General features: G+C 33.2%; 2 protein-coding genes across 4 annotated transcripts in view; one reads left to right on the top strand and one right to left on the bottom strand.

The window, feature by feature from the left end:
- LOC135841105 (max dimerization protein 3-like) overlaps nt 1–17,430 on the bottom strand; it is an 835,585-nt gene that overhangs the window by 213,246 nt on the left and 604,909 nt on the right. For 2 of the 3 annotated variants that reach the window (XM_065357910.1, XM_065357912.1), the window contains one exon: nt 714–909. The exons of the other annotated variant lie outside the window; for it this stretch is intronic. In XM_065357910.1, the coding sequence (XP_065213982.1) occupies nt 714–909 (196 nt within the window). The remainder of the gene's footprint in view (nt 1–713; nt 910–17,430) is intronic. 3 annotated transcript variants of the gene reach the window in all.
- LOC135841140 (metabotropic glutamate receptor 1-like) lies at nt 6,359–15,523 on the top strand. Its single transcript, XM_065357956.1, has 14 exons — nt 6,359–6,539; nt 6,619–6,963; nt 7,387–7,507; nt 7,588–7,864; nt 8,012–8,285; nt 8,380–8,594; nt 9,107–9,314; nt 13,321–13,549; nt 13,654–13,780; nt 13,868–14,256; nt 14,347–14,655; nt 14,779–14,948; nt 15,084–15,202; nt 15,277–15,523. Exons 2-14 carry the CDS (start codon nt 6,740–6,742, stop codon nt 15,303–15,305), a joined length of 2,691 nt encoding a protein of 896 aa, XP_065214028.1. The 5' UTR covers nt 6,359–6,539; nt 6,619–6,739; the 3' UTR covers nt 15,306–15,523.

Here is a 17,430-nt window from a genome sequence, read left to right as displayed (position 1 = left end):
ATTAGGTTTTTGTTCAGGTTCTTTGGGTTCAGGTTTAATAATTTGAGTAGAACCATTTCGTTTATCCTTAGCCTCAAATTTTAGAGCCAATTTTAAAAGAGCATTATAGTCTTCATTTATCCCCTTTGTCTCCGCAGTCCACTCAAATAAATCATAACTATCCTGCAATGCAATAATAATTCTCAAACACTTAGTATCATTCTCAAGTGGCCTACATACCATCTCGTATTTCTCAACAGAAGCCTCAAAACGTGCAACGAACTGAGCGATGGACTCCTGACCTTTTAAAAAACGAATATCTTCAATCTCCTTCATAAGAGTGGCAGAAGGAGTATTAATTTCAGCTTTCCTGAATTCCTTCAGCCTATTCAACGCAACACACGGATCATCAATTTTGACTATCAAATTATGATAATAATCATCGATACGATTAATCAACACATGCCTCGCTTCTTGTTTTCTCTTCATCATCTCAGCTCCGGTGAAAGCTCTAGGAGGTAAAGCATCTGTCTCTATAGTATCAATTAAATTCAATGCCAATAATTCACTCCTGAAGTTATCATACCAAATATCATATCTCACTTTTGATGACAATTTATACTCAGCCCTAAATGTATAGTTCAATTTCAGCTGTGGGTTTGAAATTGATTGCGAATTATCCTCCTCCCTAACAGTTTTATTTAGATCGTTGTTACTCAAGCTACTTTCTTTACCTGATGATGAATTACTCATTTTCTGGAGGTTCAGATTGATCGCATCCAAAGCCTTCAATAATGCCTCTTGTAAGGCTAGGGGGTCAGTACCATCTGAAGAATCATCAACTCGGCGAGAACAGCTATGGTGTGCTCCACGACCTCGGGGAGCACCACCACTCATGCCACCACGACCTCGGCTACTTCGAGTTTCCATCTATAAAATTGAATTACCCGAATGGATAAAAAATAATCCAATTAGTAATTTATCCCATCACATAAATATCCTCTCTCCCCCCCATCTCAGAGCACAGCTTCTGAGATTGGATAGAGAAAGAATAAATTATCACGCATATGGGCTTCAGCACCTCGTAAATTTTATCAAATTTCTCCATATTCAATTTTTAAAAAAAAACTGGTTAAAAAAAATTATTCCCAAACAAAATTTCAGAATATCACGAACCACCATAAGGTATATCTCATCACAAAAAATTTTATTAAAAAAAATTGATCCAATTTCATGTTTACAAACCCATCTCAGTTGAAAACAGAAACAAGAAAAAAAAAATACCCGAGTCTACCTATAAATGAAAACAAATTTGAAGCACAGCTTTCAAAAAAAATTTAATATAGGTAGGAAAAATTTAACGAAGGTTACGCTCATTTCTGAGCACCATTTTCCACACCCAAAATCCGAAGCACAGCTTTCAAATTTGGTACCAAGTGTTGGTAATTGTGAAAAAAAATTGTAACCGAATACTCTCGTGAATTTTCGCATTAAAAAAATTTCTCTTATCAACTCATCCACACATCAAAGGAGTCCTCGTCAGTCTCAAATATAGTACACTTATATTTGTATACTGACGAGTATCAGCTATGCTGAGTCAATCAAAAAAGGAAGAAAATAGAGTACACTTCTATTTCTAATATACTGATTGACCTCCTGGGCCCACAATTTTCACAAAAAAAATTCAAACTGAGACACAATATGCGCGTATGCCCAAATCACAAATTAAATGCATACAAAAATGCCTAATTTACGTAATTGAAAATATCTCTACGATTACTCACCGAACTCAGCAATGATCAAATAAAAAAAACAACTTGAATGAGCCACTGACAAAATTGAAGGAACTGCCCCAAAAGGAAATAGATGTCAAATCACCAGGGACAATTCACGCACAGCAACGATGTAAATGAGGGGAAAAGTCAAATAAAGATGCAAAAAAAATTTCCCACACAAAATATTCAAAAAAATCGGAAAATAGCACTCGAAATTTAGGTACACGTATATAATCGAAAAGAAATTCAAAAATAATTATCAAAAAAAACGACTCGAAAATTTCAATGAAATTACGAGAAATCAGTCAACCAATTCCAAAAGAAAATCAGAAAAAAAGATAAAATGCGAGAAAGAAATCAACAGTCTGCACAAGAAAAATTACCCAGAAAAAAAATTGATCACAAATGCACCAAAACAAATCGATCAAACTGTTCAAAAAAAAGTAATCAAATGAATTACTGGTCAAAAATTTGAATGTAATATTTACGTAAATTGATCGTGAACGAAAATCAAATCGAATTAAATCAAGAAAAAAACGTCAGTAAAAAAAATTGTCCTTAAAACGTTTTGAAAAAAAAATTTCACAACAACGTGAGCACTAAGTTCCAAAAAAAAACTCAAAACAAAATTCCCACAGCAAATGAGAATTTCACACACAGACAACGAATTTAAAAAAATTACGAATGAAATGTTCACGAATTTACCAATTTAAAATCGATGACCAGTACCAACGACTAATTGCAGTGCAAATCCCAATGAAGCACCCGAGTTTAACAAATGTACCATCGAATTGCGTAAAAAAAATTTATGAGTTTCAAAACTGAAAAACAGTACCAACAAAATACTTCAAATTGAAAAATTCGCGAAATACGTAGCACATCAATCACAACATAAAAAACGAGTGTAAAATTTCCCTGAAGAAAAATTCAGGTAAAAATCCATAAGAAAAATTCACTGGGTATAAAAGTACAAATGTTCGTGATAAATTTTAAAACCAAAATTCACAACTAAAATGATCGCGATGTAAGAAATGAAAACTCTGCAAGTACGTATGACAAAGATACCTACACGTAAAAGCAGCACTCTCAAATACCAACCAACTATACACTCGAAGAATCAACACAGAATGAGCTCATCTTTAAAATCGAAACTACACGTACCTCTTGAAAAAATCAAGGAACAAAGACTTAAGGGATGTTGGTAAAATCACACATGGCCTGGACTGTCAGTGTTTTTCCTAATTTATGAAGAGAAATACAGCGGCGTTGTTAAAAAAAATACACTCAACTGCAGACATGACCATTACTCATTTATACTCATCTTAGAGTTCGGCAAGATTTCAATTACAACAGGCAGGCTGGCGAGCATCGGCCTCACACGATTCTTTTAAATGCTAAGAGCTCTAATATACACATATGCATCATGTTTTTAAAAGGTTGCAGCTGCAAGTCTAGCCTGTATCGATACGGCACTCATCTCGCACCTGTGTTGTTTTAAAAATTTATCACCTAGAAGTCTGTAAAGCAGGACTTCATGCTAGGACAACAACACACCAGATATCGTCTATTTCACCGCATTCCATCGCATTCGGTAGATACAAAAAAGGTGTATATGAAAGAAACGAACCCTTCTCACTGATAACCATCGTATTCACGTATATGTACACGTACGTAAGGTTTGGGTAGGCCTACCACGAATATACCTATTTTATATAACCATGACCACATCAACTTACGTTCGTGCATTAAAAAAGTATGGTCTTATTGTTCAGATTTAATTCAAGCTACATACATGCCTTTAAATATGCGTAGATACATAGCACAAGCTGTAGGTACCTATTTAAAATCAACATGCACTAAAACCAAATTAATCTAATTATCTATATTGCGCAATATATAAGAAATTCAAACCATATTACCAACTTCATACTCGATTACTTGTACCTATCTTCCATGTACGTATTTTCTCCACGATTTGATTCCTCTTCATGTCATTGATGATGCGAACGTATATTCTCCACGGTTCGATTCTTCTTTATTTTTTTTCGATGACGCGATCTTCTTATTGAACGATTTTGTTGACAAAAAATCTTCCGAGGATTTATCCGTTTTTGGATATACCTGGCCGCCTCCACCATGTTGGGAAAAACCAACGTAAGTTGAATGAAAACACACGAGGGGGCTTAAAGCCTTTATTGAGAGAAACATCACACGAATATACACAGCACAACTGCGGTTACATACACGATCATAGAACATCTATCTGTACTCTTCATCCGCTAATATTAGGGTAGCTAGGCGAGTGGAGACACAGCAGTGTTACCACTCTTATGTAGCTACGATCTAATCTTTCAACATGAATAATTTTTAACTTTTTACTTATAATTTAAAAATTACTTCAAAATGAGTAATTAAACTAATTTTTGTACAATTGAAACATGAAATTTTTATTATCATGATTTAGTAAAAATTATTAAAACAAAATGATTTTTACTATTGGTACCTATAGCAAAATTTATTAAAATGATAATTTTTACTAAATGATTACAGTAAAAATTATTAAATGGGATCTGGTACTTAATTGTGCTAAATACCAGTATTTAGTTAAATTTTTTTGTAAAAATTACCCATATTTTTTTTTGTGTAATTTAGAGGCAATTCAAATTCTTAACATATTTTATAAGATTTAATTCTTAATTTAGAATAAAAAGCAAGTTCTGAAAGTTGGTTTGAAAATTTATAAATTTGAAGACAATGGAAATTCTAAAAAAAATAGTATGAAAATTTGTATTTAGAGACGCTGAGAATTCCAAAAATTGATTAAAAGTTCTGTAAGTTGCAGATAATGTGAACTTGAAAATTATATAAAATAAGTATTGTAATATTTATGAACAAGATGAGAATTCTGAAAAATTGGAGGCAATGTAAATTCCAAAAATTGAGTAAACGTTTTACAATTTGTGAACAATATGAACTTGAAAATTGAATTTGAAATTTTTTAATTTAAAGACAATACGAATTCTGAAAAATTATTCAAAATTTGACTATTTAGAGGCAGTGTGAATTCTAAAAATTGATTGCAAATTTCCTAACTCAGCAGCAATGCAAAATTCTGAAAATTTATTGAAAACTTTATGAAATTGTAGCTATGGGGAATTCGGGAAATTGATTTGAAATTTTGTAAATTTTAAAACAATGCAAACTATGAAAAACAACTAGAAATTTCTTAATTTAGAAGCAATACAAGCTTATAAATTATTCTGAAATACCTATTGTAATTTGGAAAATATGAAAACACCGAAAAACAATTATTATTTTGAAGCAGTGAGAGTTTCAAAAATTCTCATTACTGTGACATGGTTGATTCACTTATGCACTACCTAGATGTAATAACGGTTATAGCTGTAGAAAAGGCAGCTAGCTACGCACACTTTGCACTAGTTTCAATTTTTTTTCAAACAAATGTAGCCTTTTGGCGTATTTTCTTATTTTAATTTTATTTTTAATCAATCGAAAGTAGAGTGAAGTTTGTATCTGTTGAACATACTATACATATTTCCAACCCGTTTTGAGTAGTTTTGGAGGCTTCAGTAGATTTTTCAAAAGTGCAATTTTTACAAAATCTTACCAATTGTTCCAAAAATTGAGATCCCATTCTGGTGTTGGGCACCTCGAGGGTTCCCTTGTTAGTAATCTAACTTGAATCTTGGAGGGGCGGTCACCTCAAATTTTTATATGTACGTTGTACATAATATAAATTTCAAAAATGGACGAAAAAAAGTGAAAAATAAAATAACAAATTTTTCAATATGTAGATACGTAATAACGTAACTCAATCATCATTTTTTCTACTATGATAAAAAAAATTCAACACTACTTTTTTTATCATAACTTCCGCTCAATATTTCCGTACTGAAACGAAGTCAAGGGAACTTGGAAATTTGTCGATCAGCGAATCATAAAAATGAATATGTTCGTGATCCAAAAAAATGACGAAGTAATACGTAAAGTCAAACTCGAAACTGAACTGGATGGCGAGGAGAAGACAAGGGAATTATGTACCTTAAGACCATCTTTCAAGTTCACAAAAATAGGTTAATAACTTACTCGTACGATCAAAAAAATTCACAGAAATCATCTTTACTAGTTAAGGAATGAGAATATTTTTTAGCTCAAAGTCCATACGAGAAAAAGACGACTAGAAGTGTGATAAATGAAGAACTGAAATGTCGAGGAATCGAAACTCTGGCAAATGAAATGAGTCGAATTTCAGCTCTCCCTTGTCTCAACGGATATTAAAAAAAATTTCTTATGGTGATTTTGATTTTTTTAAAAAAAATTCAGCAATTTTAAGTTGCAATTTTATTAAAAAATCAGTATTTTTGCCTCTTTTGGAATTATTAAACGAGAGTATTTATGTATCATTCCTGCTCAGCACAGTGATATGCAAATTATTACTCGTCACTCGGATACGTAAACGTAATCTAAATCGAGATAATAAATTACAACATTGAAAACATCAAGGATATACAAATGCATCATATTCATCTGATCCCATATCCTGAAAAATTATACGAGAATCATCGCAGAGCGAAAGCTGATAAATACATAATTAAATTTTGACATTATTTCAGTTGGTAGACTATAAAATATGTTTGGTGTTTTAAGAGTAGCAATTTTAAGCACTCGATAAGCTCGTAGTTTCAGTTTGTTTCATTATCCAATTTATTTGTACATTTTTTTTCATCAATCTGCGTCAAATGAGCAGGAGGAAATTTCAGTATGGTAAGTTTAATACGTAAATCCTTATTTCTTATGAGAAGTACCTACAAAGCATGATATCGAATTGATTATTCATCATCAGGTACCTAATGGTAGATGAATGCTTACCACTTTATTCAGGTAATTTAAGAGCATAGATACCAATGCGTTTGTATGTTCCAATTTTTTTTTTCACACAAACGTGAAAAAAATACCACACGAGGATGAAGAACTTCACACATTTGGCGATTCTCACGATCGCGATTTCACTGAGATACGTCAAGAGCGAAAATGACACACCAAGTTATAAAATAGCAGCTCTATTACCCTTGTTGAAAGAAAATCCCAATCGAGTATTCAATGCTGACCCTGAGTGTTTGGATGAGTTACAAGATGGCGCACTGCAGACAGTGGAAGCTTTATATTATGCATTGGATTCAGTAGAAAGGTAAGTTTTCAACTAGGCTGCATTCATACGTGTATGATTGGATTTTACTCGCGATTTCCCTCAAATAGAAAGTAGATTGCGCGGAATTTATGACCTTATAGATCTCTTCTGTTTCAAGTGTCTTGGAATGAGTTAGTAATCAACAAAAAGGAAATATTTTTTACCAAGAAAATTTCCACCTTGCCATTTGCATTTATACAAAAAAAAACAAAACAAAACTCAGTCAACTAATTTTCTTATTTTTAAAGAAGTAGATAGGCAAGGTTTTTCGACCTGAGAGCCCCCACTCTACAAAAAACCGCCATCAACCATGGAATATGAAAAAATATACGAATAAGTACATACGATATAACGAAACGTTGCAATTACAGATAACGTTGAAAATTCGAATTACAGAGAGTAAGACATGCCTATTGATTTCAGAGACTTTCGCACCTCATCCAACTTCACCTTGGACGCTGAAGTTTTTGAAACCTGCGGAAATAAGCTGACAAATATAAATCATTTGTATAAAATAAACGCAGACGTGACTAGAAGGCCCAAGGTAAACACCCGCTTCATCTTCTATAAAACTACCAAGTTTTGTAATCGTTTGGTAACCCATATAACGATTTTTTTTCACAGACAGATCCATCAAATTCTGAAAATAACTCGTCTATATTGGCTGGAATCGTATATCCGAATGATTTCGGACCATTTGATTACGATAGGCTATTCAAGTCGATGAAGTTGATGCACATCAGTTATACAGGACCATCGAAAATCAGCTTCAACATGGAAGAAATCGAATCACTCGCTGCGATATTTTCTACCTCCGGTCATTTTTTCGTTCTTGATGTTATGTTTGAAATTTTGGCATATCACCAATGGCGACACGTTAAACTGATAGGCCCCGATGATTGTGAGTATTTAAAAAAGTTGACCAAGAATAACGTGTACGTAATTGCAGGCCCAAGGAACAGTTTCGTTTATAAGCTTATGTACATATCTTGTAGTCGAACAAAATACCTATCATTAACATACAATGTAAATTCATAAACTGCTTCAGTTATAGGATATGATTACCAAAAAAGCAATTTTGTCAGACGCGCGCGCGAGTTAGCTGGAGCTTATGAAATCTGCATAGGACATACTGTAAGCACCATTCAGTTGTCTGCTAATGGGATATATGGATCAGAATTATTAAGATATGAGCAAGCATCGTCCAATACAACTGATGTAATTATTTGTTACTGCGATGGAAAGAATATAGCGGTATTAAAAGAACTACTAATAAGAGAAAACAGAACGAAAACGCCGGCAAAAACAGTGGTTATCGCGGGGTAAGTATACTGGCTACCTAATTTATTGCGCACCCAAACGTGCTGTTTCAATACTTCATATTTTGGCTGTTCCAATTGTTCATGAAAAAAAAAGAAGTACAGACGAATCTTGGAAGTATGGAGAAATGACATGGGAACCTAAATTGGGAGACTTGTACTACGTCACACCAGCGATGGATCAGTACCCTAAGGCATTTCATGATTATTTTACGTCACTTTCTGTGGAAAATTTCACAAAACATTCTTATTTGGAAAAGTTCAGGCAACGGTATTTCAAATTCAAGACCGGAAGCAACGAGACATTCAACGGTAAAATAATTGATATAGTACTATTGATGAACCGCCTTATCAAGGTAAAATCAGTGGGATGTTGTTTTCATTTCTGCGGAGCATCTAACAAAGTGTCTTTCGTTTTTCTTTTCCTCCCTTCATTTCTGCTCAAAATGAATACCTATGATTATGATGTTATACGTCTTAACAACATGCCTGATTCTCAAAAAAAAAAAAAAATTAACAGGACTTTTCCCAAGCTCTTTCGATTGATTTGTCACTATTTATTAGCACCTAGTACATGACTTCAATTTGGTACCTAGACCTACCAATTGAACATTCCCCTTTCCGCCCAGACTGTTTGCAAATTATGGGACATTAGTTTTTGTTAATATACGATATCGATCAACGAACTAGTACACGGTTCAAGTTTAATGTAACGTTAAATTTCACCACAGATTAAGGTATTCAAATCTTATGAAAAAGTATAATAATGTAATAATAATAATGTTTTGTTTTTTTTTTCAACATTCTACAAAATACTTAATAAGGAGCGAATACATATAAAACCATTTACAAGAATAATTCTCGGGTATTCGGCATCATTAAATCAGTTTACACAATTGCGTATGGTGTGCTTGGATCTGGACATGGTATGTTCGGACTAGCCCATTGGACGTCTCAGCCTGAACTTCTCAGATTTTTTTTATTCGGCCAAGAAGTGAGTTTCACTCAGAAACGCTTTCCATCAATGGAAAAGTAAGCAAAACTCCAATATATTTTATTTATTTTTTTTATATACATATTGCCGGATGTTACTGATTACTGGGTGATAATAATGATTATGGAAACTATAGCAAGAAAGCTCAAATTTGAGATGTGGAAAGGGTTTGATAACAGGTCATCAGGAAAAATCTAAAAAGTTCGAAATGTCAATTAGGAAAGCTTCTGGAGCAATTTAAAGCTCAAAAAAGCTCAATAATTATTAAAAATTTATCATTTGGTAACACTGTAGCAAAAAACTTTATGGAAAATGCTTAGCAATAAGAAATGCATCGCATTATCGCTTCGTTCCTAAAGCTCAATGATTACCTATTAAAAATTTATCACTTGGTAACACTGCAGCAGAAATTCAATATGGCAAATGCTTAGCAAACAATTTCTTCTTCGTACCTAAATAAACTTTTTGAAAAATTTGTATTCTCCAGCTGCATTTTACAAATACATACATACGTAGTTGAGAGAGACTTGGTGGCAACCTCGAAAAAACGAGTTCTGAGAGAGAAAAGAGAGATCGACGGGGGGTTTGGGGGGCGCGAGCGAATTTTGAGGGCGAAGCTAGAGGAGCGATTGTGAGGGGTTGGGTTGAGAATAGGTCGCAACTTGATTTTTAGCTGTCCAAGTTATCTGTGTCTTTTTCAGAAAAGTGGAGGCTTCAGAATGAGCAAAATGAGGAAATTTGGTTCGTGGGAGTTGATATTATTTTTGGAACTAATTTTCATAATTTGTACCTAATAAACACCTGAATATGTACCCTTATTTTTTAAACGAGCATACATCACCGAAAGTGGTCAATTTTGGATTTTTGAAAAATCGTCAAAAATCGTGAAATCAATCTGAGAAGTAAAAATTTTGGTTATGGGGATTTCATCAGGCCATGCTTTTTCTAAAAATTGAAATCCATGCAGAGGCAGACACCTCGATTTAATGATTTACTATGACTGTTTAATTAAGAGATTTGATCAACTTTTGTGACTATTGTGTCCGTTGGGGGGGGGGGGGGGTTGAAAGTATATTTTGAAAATTAGTTTGTCAAAAAGAAACTAGAAAAGGGTCTTAATTTTTTCAAATATTCAAATGGTAGGTTTCAGTCTTCTGTTAATCATGATGAGAAGTTACATTTTTTAAATTTTAGCCAATTATCAATCTTGAGCCTCATATTCACCTACTCCATAGAAAACTTCAGAGACAGATTTAAGGTACTTAAAGTTAGGTCAGTCTCGATATATGCGCCTTCGACTTCGACCCCCGCAATTATTTCTGACATTGAAATTTTGAATAATGTGTAGATGTGGGCTTTTAATTTGATTTTGTTTACCTACCTATTTAAATAATTGTTTGAAATATTTTATCATCGGTTCTCTCTATAACCTTTACCTAACTATTTCAAAACTTTTTGATGAAAAATCGAGACTGTTTGATAATTTTTTGGTAACAAAGTAGGAAAGGATTTTGGCAATTTCTGACAAAAAAGGCAATTCTAGGAAAAATAAAACGAGACTGACAATTTTAATAAAAGGGGTTTTCTGAGAGTTTCTGGCAAAAAAGCGAGACATTTCGACAATTTTTTGAAAAAACAACTAGGTAAGTATGTACGATTTTTACAATTTTTGGCAAACAGCGGAATTTTGACAATTTCAGCAAAAAGAATAACTTTGTGAGAATTATTGGCAAAAAAAGATAATTTGGCAATTTATTTCTGGAAAATACTTACCTAAGCTGAGATTTTAGATGATTTTGAAGAAAAAAAAACTTAAAGCAACAATTAGATAGTTTTAGTAAAGATGAGCAATTTTTGAAAATAAGAAATTAAGTACACCTTTTCGCAATTTTTTTCCAAAAAGTGAGATTTTTCACTTTGAAACTTATGGTAATTTTACGTTGAAAATAGAGACCTTTCAACTACGAAAAAGCTAGAATTTCCAGCAATAGAGAAGACTTTTGGACAATTTTTTTGAAAAAATACTCGTATAACTTGATAGAACTTTTTGTAAACAACCGAGAATTTTTACAGTTTTAAGGAAAAAGCAAAACTGACTATTTTTGGAGGAAAGCACGAATTTTTCATAATTATTGGACAAAAAAATGATGAGTACTTTACCGCAATCTTCGTTGAAAATGGTTGACATTTTTTAGTCATTGATATTTTTTCATGCAAAAAATGGGGTTTTCAGGTCATTTTTAGGAGTAGAAATGAATACTTCTTGAACTTTTTCTGCAAAAAATTTTTTCAGGTGAAAAGTGCGTTTTTTGGATAAACATTTTTTTAAAATTTTATGGTGAGTATTCAGGGTGGTTGGGCCGCGAAGCGGCCAGGGGGCGGAGCCCCCTAGTTTACATAGATACGTCGTATGTATTTTCAAATTGTAATGCCAAAAAGAGCATAATAGCCAGAAAGGATGAATGAGCTGGGATTTGAAATTAACTAATAGAAGTTGGTATCCTGAAGTTCAAACCCTCCCTCGTGACAAAATTTTCAGATTCTGGTTCACATTTTAACCTCTCCAAAAGAGATAAAATTGATATTTATGTCAAACAGTTTTTATCATGAGTTATTCCACGTCAAATCACCGAGCTTTTTGCACTTGGCATCAGGGGTTTTAGAAATATTTTTCACGTGAATAGACCTCGATGATGAAATATAACGAATGGCGCAAAGCACAGTCCTCAAAATGTATTTGGATAGCGATTTTGTAAAAGTTCAAGTGAGGTTAACTCGATGATAACCATTAATGGTAAAATGGTACATACATTTTTGGAGCTTTTGCCAATTTGTAGATCCATAGAAGATATTTTTGGAGAAGTTGTGAAAATCAGTGTCACCGCCTTTTTCAGCACCAAAAAGTACTTGAAAACGTTGAAGAATGATACTTCTTCGAGGTACTCTCGATCATAAATTTTGAAAAAAATTACCCCAAGTACATACAACTTTATATGCTGATTAGCCCATCAAAAAATTGAGGTGACGTTTTTTCGTATTCTCGATTTTAAAAATTTCAAATAGGTATCGCCAGAAAATAAGTACAATTTTTTTCCACAAATCGCGCGTATTTTTGAATAAACTCGTGTTTTAAGAATTTTTTCTTCACAGATGATTTGCATTAACACCACAATCGTTGAACGGTACTCGTATTATCGAAAAACTTACAAAATTTATTCGATTTTTTCAGGTTGGCAGTAGGTAGTGATTAAAAAATTAGCATCAGGCATCACTGCGTTCCAAAATATTTTCCCAGTTTCAGGAATAATATCTTTCAGTATTTTAGCATTATTAATACAAAATATCGGCGAAGAAAAAATTTTCTAAACACGAATTTAAGCGATTCACAAATTTTTAACCACTCAGTAGAACCCTAAAAATGGTCTTGAATTTTGACGCCAATAGCATTAGATCGATGCAGAATCTCAAAAATGTTCATTTAGGACTGGACTATTTTTCTTAAAATAGATTGGGTAGCGACAGGGGCAAAAAAAGCACGATTTTTTCGAAAATGCCCTCTCTTTGAGAGCTCATTTCGTCTTTCCAGAGACATCTCTAGATCTACAAGTAACATTCATTCTGAGTAACCTTCAATTAAAAATGAAGATCTCTGCTGAATTTTTGGTCAAATTCAGTTTCAGAACGTAGTATATTTCTTCAGCATATTTCATACAGGTAGAAAGACCTTCAAAAATGCAGAACTGATTTTTTCACCATTTTGTAGTTTTGGTTGATTTTGCCATTTTTTATGGGGGGGGGGGGGGGTCATGAAAGAAGCTGAACTAGACCATCAATCTGAATTCAGACCATATTGTTTAATTTTCCACCTTGCTTTATAATTTTTACTGAAGAAATCGAATTTCGGCATTTCGGAAACCCCTGAGACTTCTTCCCGGTGATCAACACGGCTAAAGTTCGTGTCTACACTAACATCAACTCGAAATATGATTTTCGAATTCATCTTCAGTAAAACAGTTACCTAATCACTGTTTATGTTTAAAACAGATTTGATATATACAAATACCAAGCAACAGACAATACAGAAAATCGCAATTTCATCAAAGTCGCAGAATATCAGAAACATCGCGATGAAGACGAACCATCGCAACAGGAAAGGTCGGGCGTATTTCGAATACAAGGAAATCTGACTGTCCTCGATGAAAAACTTTTCCAGTATTCAAAATCTCATGTAAAGTCAGAATGCACCGAGCCTTGTCCACCAGGGCAGAAGAAGGTATTCGAAAATAACATTATAATATGTACATACTTACACTACCCCCACTTCCATCAAAATTATCGATAGATTGTAAATAAAAATAAAACTGAATTTGTGCACAGACATTGCTAAGAGACCAGTGTTGTTGGAATTGTACCCCATGTGACGATATTTTTGAGATAGTAGATGAAAATGCGACATCGTGCGAAAAATGCGGAATCGGTTTGATGCCGAATTCACATAGAAATCGTACGTAAACATAAATTTATTGTAGATATTTGTATATCATCATTATTTTGCATAATTTTTTAAAAATTTATTATTATACGTTTACAGAATGCATCCCAATTCAAATTCAATTACCAAAAGATTGGAACGAGGAACAGAATTTAATATCCATTGGGTTTTCTTCATCTTCCATCATATTGGCAGTGATTATATCGTGTGTATTTGCCAAATATCAAAATACTCCGGCTGTCAAGTCGACCACCAAAGAACTATGCTACATAATGTTTGCTGGTATCATCTTATCCAATATTACAATTTTGTATTCGGCTTTAAGCCTCAGTTTTAAATCATCAAGTGTGAAGACTTTACCGGCGATAGGATTTGCAATGGTATACGGTGCACTGGCGGTAAAAACCAATCGAGTTGCTCGCTTATTAGCCATACCGAAACGTAAATTCGCTAACATGAATCTCAAATATGTCTCACTGAATGCTCAGGTAAATTACTCAAGCTGAGTATACTGCCACCATTTCTAATCTCTCGATGATTTCTGTACCAATCTGATTTTACCCGTAATATTTGCACAGATAACGATAACCTGTATACTTATCGGAGTAGAAGTAATCATATGCTGGATCGCGGTGCAAACTACAAATATGATGCAGAGTTTTGATCCAATCGACATAGTTTTAAGGGATTATTACTTACACGGAGCGTTTTTCATCGAAATTTTCAGTTTCATAGCGTTGTTGGTATTGCTCTGCACGTATTACGCATTCAAAACGAGAAACGTTCCGGAAAATTTTAACGAAACTAAGTACATCGGGTTTGCGATGTACGCGACGGTGATAACAGCGATTGCTTTCAGTCTGGTATATTTTAATACTGATAAAAAGGTATATGTAGGTATATTATCACTTATCAGGCAATCTACATGAATTCAATTCGATAAAAATGCAGCTTTTCTAAAAGAACGCAGCATAATATGTATATAATTTAACATTCATTTTTCTCTGCAGATATTGGTTACACATTTATGCATTTCCATTAACTCGTTAACCATTTTGACTTTCTTGTTTTCGCATAAACTGTACATCATTTTTTGGACACCGAACAAAAACACTAGAGTTCATTTCTCACCTACGTCTTCCAGTGTACGAAGCTACATCGGGAAAGAACAGAGACCTTCGTGAGTTCATATGCACACTTTTATCTCTACAAAAATATTGTGTTATAGTTTCCAATAGATGGATAGATGGACTCCATTAATTTAGCTTGCAGTATTTATACACTTGCATTAAAATAATTATTTGCTTTTACTCAGCATCCAAGATACCAAAAGACAAACAACGATTGCAGATGAGAAAAATAAACAAGCACGCAACTTCGACTCCGGAATTATGACAGAACATCGCTCCACTTCAAGCACAAAATCAGAGACAGGTACGAGTCGCTCTTTCTATGTAAATCAATTCATACTTTTACGACCCCCATTCACGTACAATTTTATCATTTAGATGAAATAATCACAGAAACATTACTCTAGAATAGACGATTCAGAATATTATTGAAAGAAGCTAAAAATGCATCAAAATCCCCAATTACGCAACCAATGGGCGTCATAATCATAACATAAGTTGGCTGCTACGACGTTATGAATTTTTCGTCATTCTAGACACATTATGTAATAGGAACTTATAATATTATGTATCCTTTTAAAATTAGGTACACATCTATTAAACTTGAAGTTGATTAATTTGTAAGTTAAATGATTGATAAATAATCCTTATATATTAAAAGAATTTTAAGTTGTTGAAAACGTGAAAAACCTGGTGACAATCCGCCAGCCTCTCCTACTGAACCGATTTTGTTCAATTTTTTTTTAAAATGTTCCTTATCACATGTAGATGTGTTATGAAACATTTAAAATTCAAAATTATTCATTTTGAGCCCAAAAAATTAAAAAAAATGCATTTTTTTGAACAATTTTATCTTCGATTTTTGGCCGAATATTTTAATTTGCTAGGCATTTTCTTTATTCAACATGGATATCAAAATAGGGCTTTATACGAGTAGGGTCGATGAAGTTGATTTTAGCATTCATATTCACTTTAACCTTAAAATGAACCATCCAAACAGAATTTCTAAAGGACCCCTCAATTTGGGGAGAGGGTGCAAAACGTGCCAGCAGGATTTTGACAATTTTAGCAAAAAGAACTTTGTGAGAATTACCTATTGGCAAAAAAAGATACTTTGGAAATTTCTGGCAAAATACGTACTTACCCAAGCTTGGCTTTAGTTAATTTTGAAGAAAAAAAATTTTGCATGTTTAGAAACTTTGTTAAAAAGCGAGGATTTTTTTTGCAATTTTTGACAAACAGCAGGATTTTGACAATTTTAGCAAAAAGAACTTTGTGAGAATTACCTATTGGCAAGAAAAGATACTTTGGCAATTTTTCTGGCAAAATACTTACCCAAGCTTGGTTTTTAGTTAATTTTGAAGAAAAAAATTTTTAAAGTTGAAAATTAGATAATTTTAGTAAAAATGAACAATTTTTTAGAATTAGAAATTAAGTCCACCTTTTTGGAATAAAATTCCAAAAAGTGAGATTTTTTACTTTGAAACTTATGGCAATTTTACGTTGAAAATCGTGACTTTTCAACTGCAAAAAAGCTAGAATTTTCAGCAATAGGGAAGACTTTTGGACAATTTTTTTGAAAAAATTTTTTGTAAAAAAACACTGAGAATTTTTGCAATTTTAAGCGAAAAGCGAAACTGACTGTTTATGAAGGAAAGCACGAATTTTTGATTATTATTGGGCAAAATATTGATTTTTTAACCGCTAAAATAATGGGCAAGTTTGCAGGTGGGGTATGCTTACGTATGAGCTTTAGCTTTCAGTGGTTTCGAGCTTTGATTCCAGAAAAGTGGAATTTTGGATTCGAAAATCATTTTTAATGGAAGCAACGTACACTTCAGTTGAAAGCCCTATTTTTAAAGGGGGAGGGGGAGAAGCATCGATAAGATTTAGTGGTAGGGAAAATCACAAACAATTTACTACAAAATTTTCTTAATTCAGAGACCAAAATGAAGGAATCTTCAGAAATAATGCTCATTTCAAAAGCTGTAGGAGTGTAGGTAGAAAAATTCAAAAATTTTAGTCATTGATATTTTTTATGCAAAAAACGAGATTTTTAGGTAATTTTTAGGACGAGGAAATTACTTTTCCATTTTTTTTTTGCAAAATTTTTTTCACATGAAAAGTGCGTTTTTTGGATTACTATTTTTTTTTAAATTTCATGCTTAGTATTTAGGGTGTTTCGCCCTCGGAACTCGCATGGGGGTTGGGCCGCGAAGCGGCCAGGGGGCATAGCCCCCTAGTATAAGTTAAATAAATTTTGAAAAATGGAGTTTAGATTTCGATACTTCGTTAAGGTGCACTTACATCTCCAAAAATTCAAGAAATTCTTTCTTTCACTTTCAAAAAATCCCTGGCCAAAAAAATCGCGAAGACGTTCGGTTCGCGTCATTGGTCCTCATTTGATGCCCTCTCACACATGCAAAACATTTCAAAAAAAAAATCGATTGTCTGATTTTTATTCAATTTTTTTTTTTACTAAAGTTTCAAATGATTTAAGGCTAAAAGTACGAGAATAAAAACCACCCGATA

The sequence above is a fragment of the Planococcus citri genome, chromosome 3 (assembly GCF_950023065.1).
Source record: "Planococcus citri chromosome 3, ihPlaCitr1.1, whole genome shotgun sequence".
Taxonomy (NCBI): domain Eukaryota; kingdom Metazoa; phylum Arthropoda; class Insecta; order Hemiptera; family Pseudococcidae; genus Planococcus; species Planococcus citri.
Note: the sequence above shows the minus strand (reverse complement) of the source record. Positions and strands in the feature narration are given on the sequence as shown.

Excerpts from the sequence above, each read along its gene's own strand:
- LOC135841140 (XM_065357956.1), top strand. The coding sequence starts at position 6,740 with ATGAAGAACTTCACACATTTGGCGATTCTCACGATCGCGATTTCACTG. Across the intron at positions 9,315-13,320 it reads CGCTTTCCATCAATGGAAAA|ATTTGATATATACAAATACC; the intron begins GTAAGCAAAACT and ends TGTTTAAAACAG. Across the intron at positions 14,656-14,778 it reads ATTTTAATACTGATAAAAAG|ATATTGGTTACACATTTATG; the intron begins GTATATGTAGGT and ends TTTTCTCTGCAG.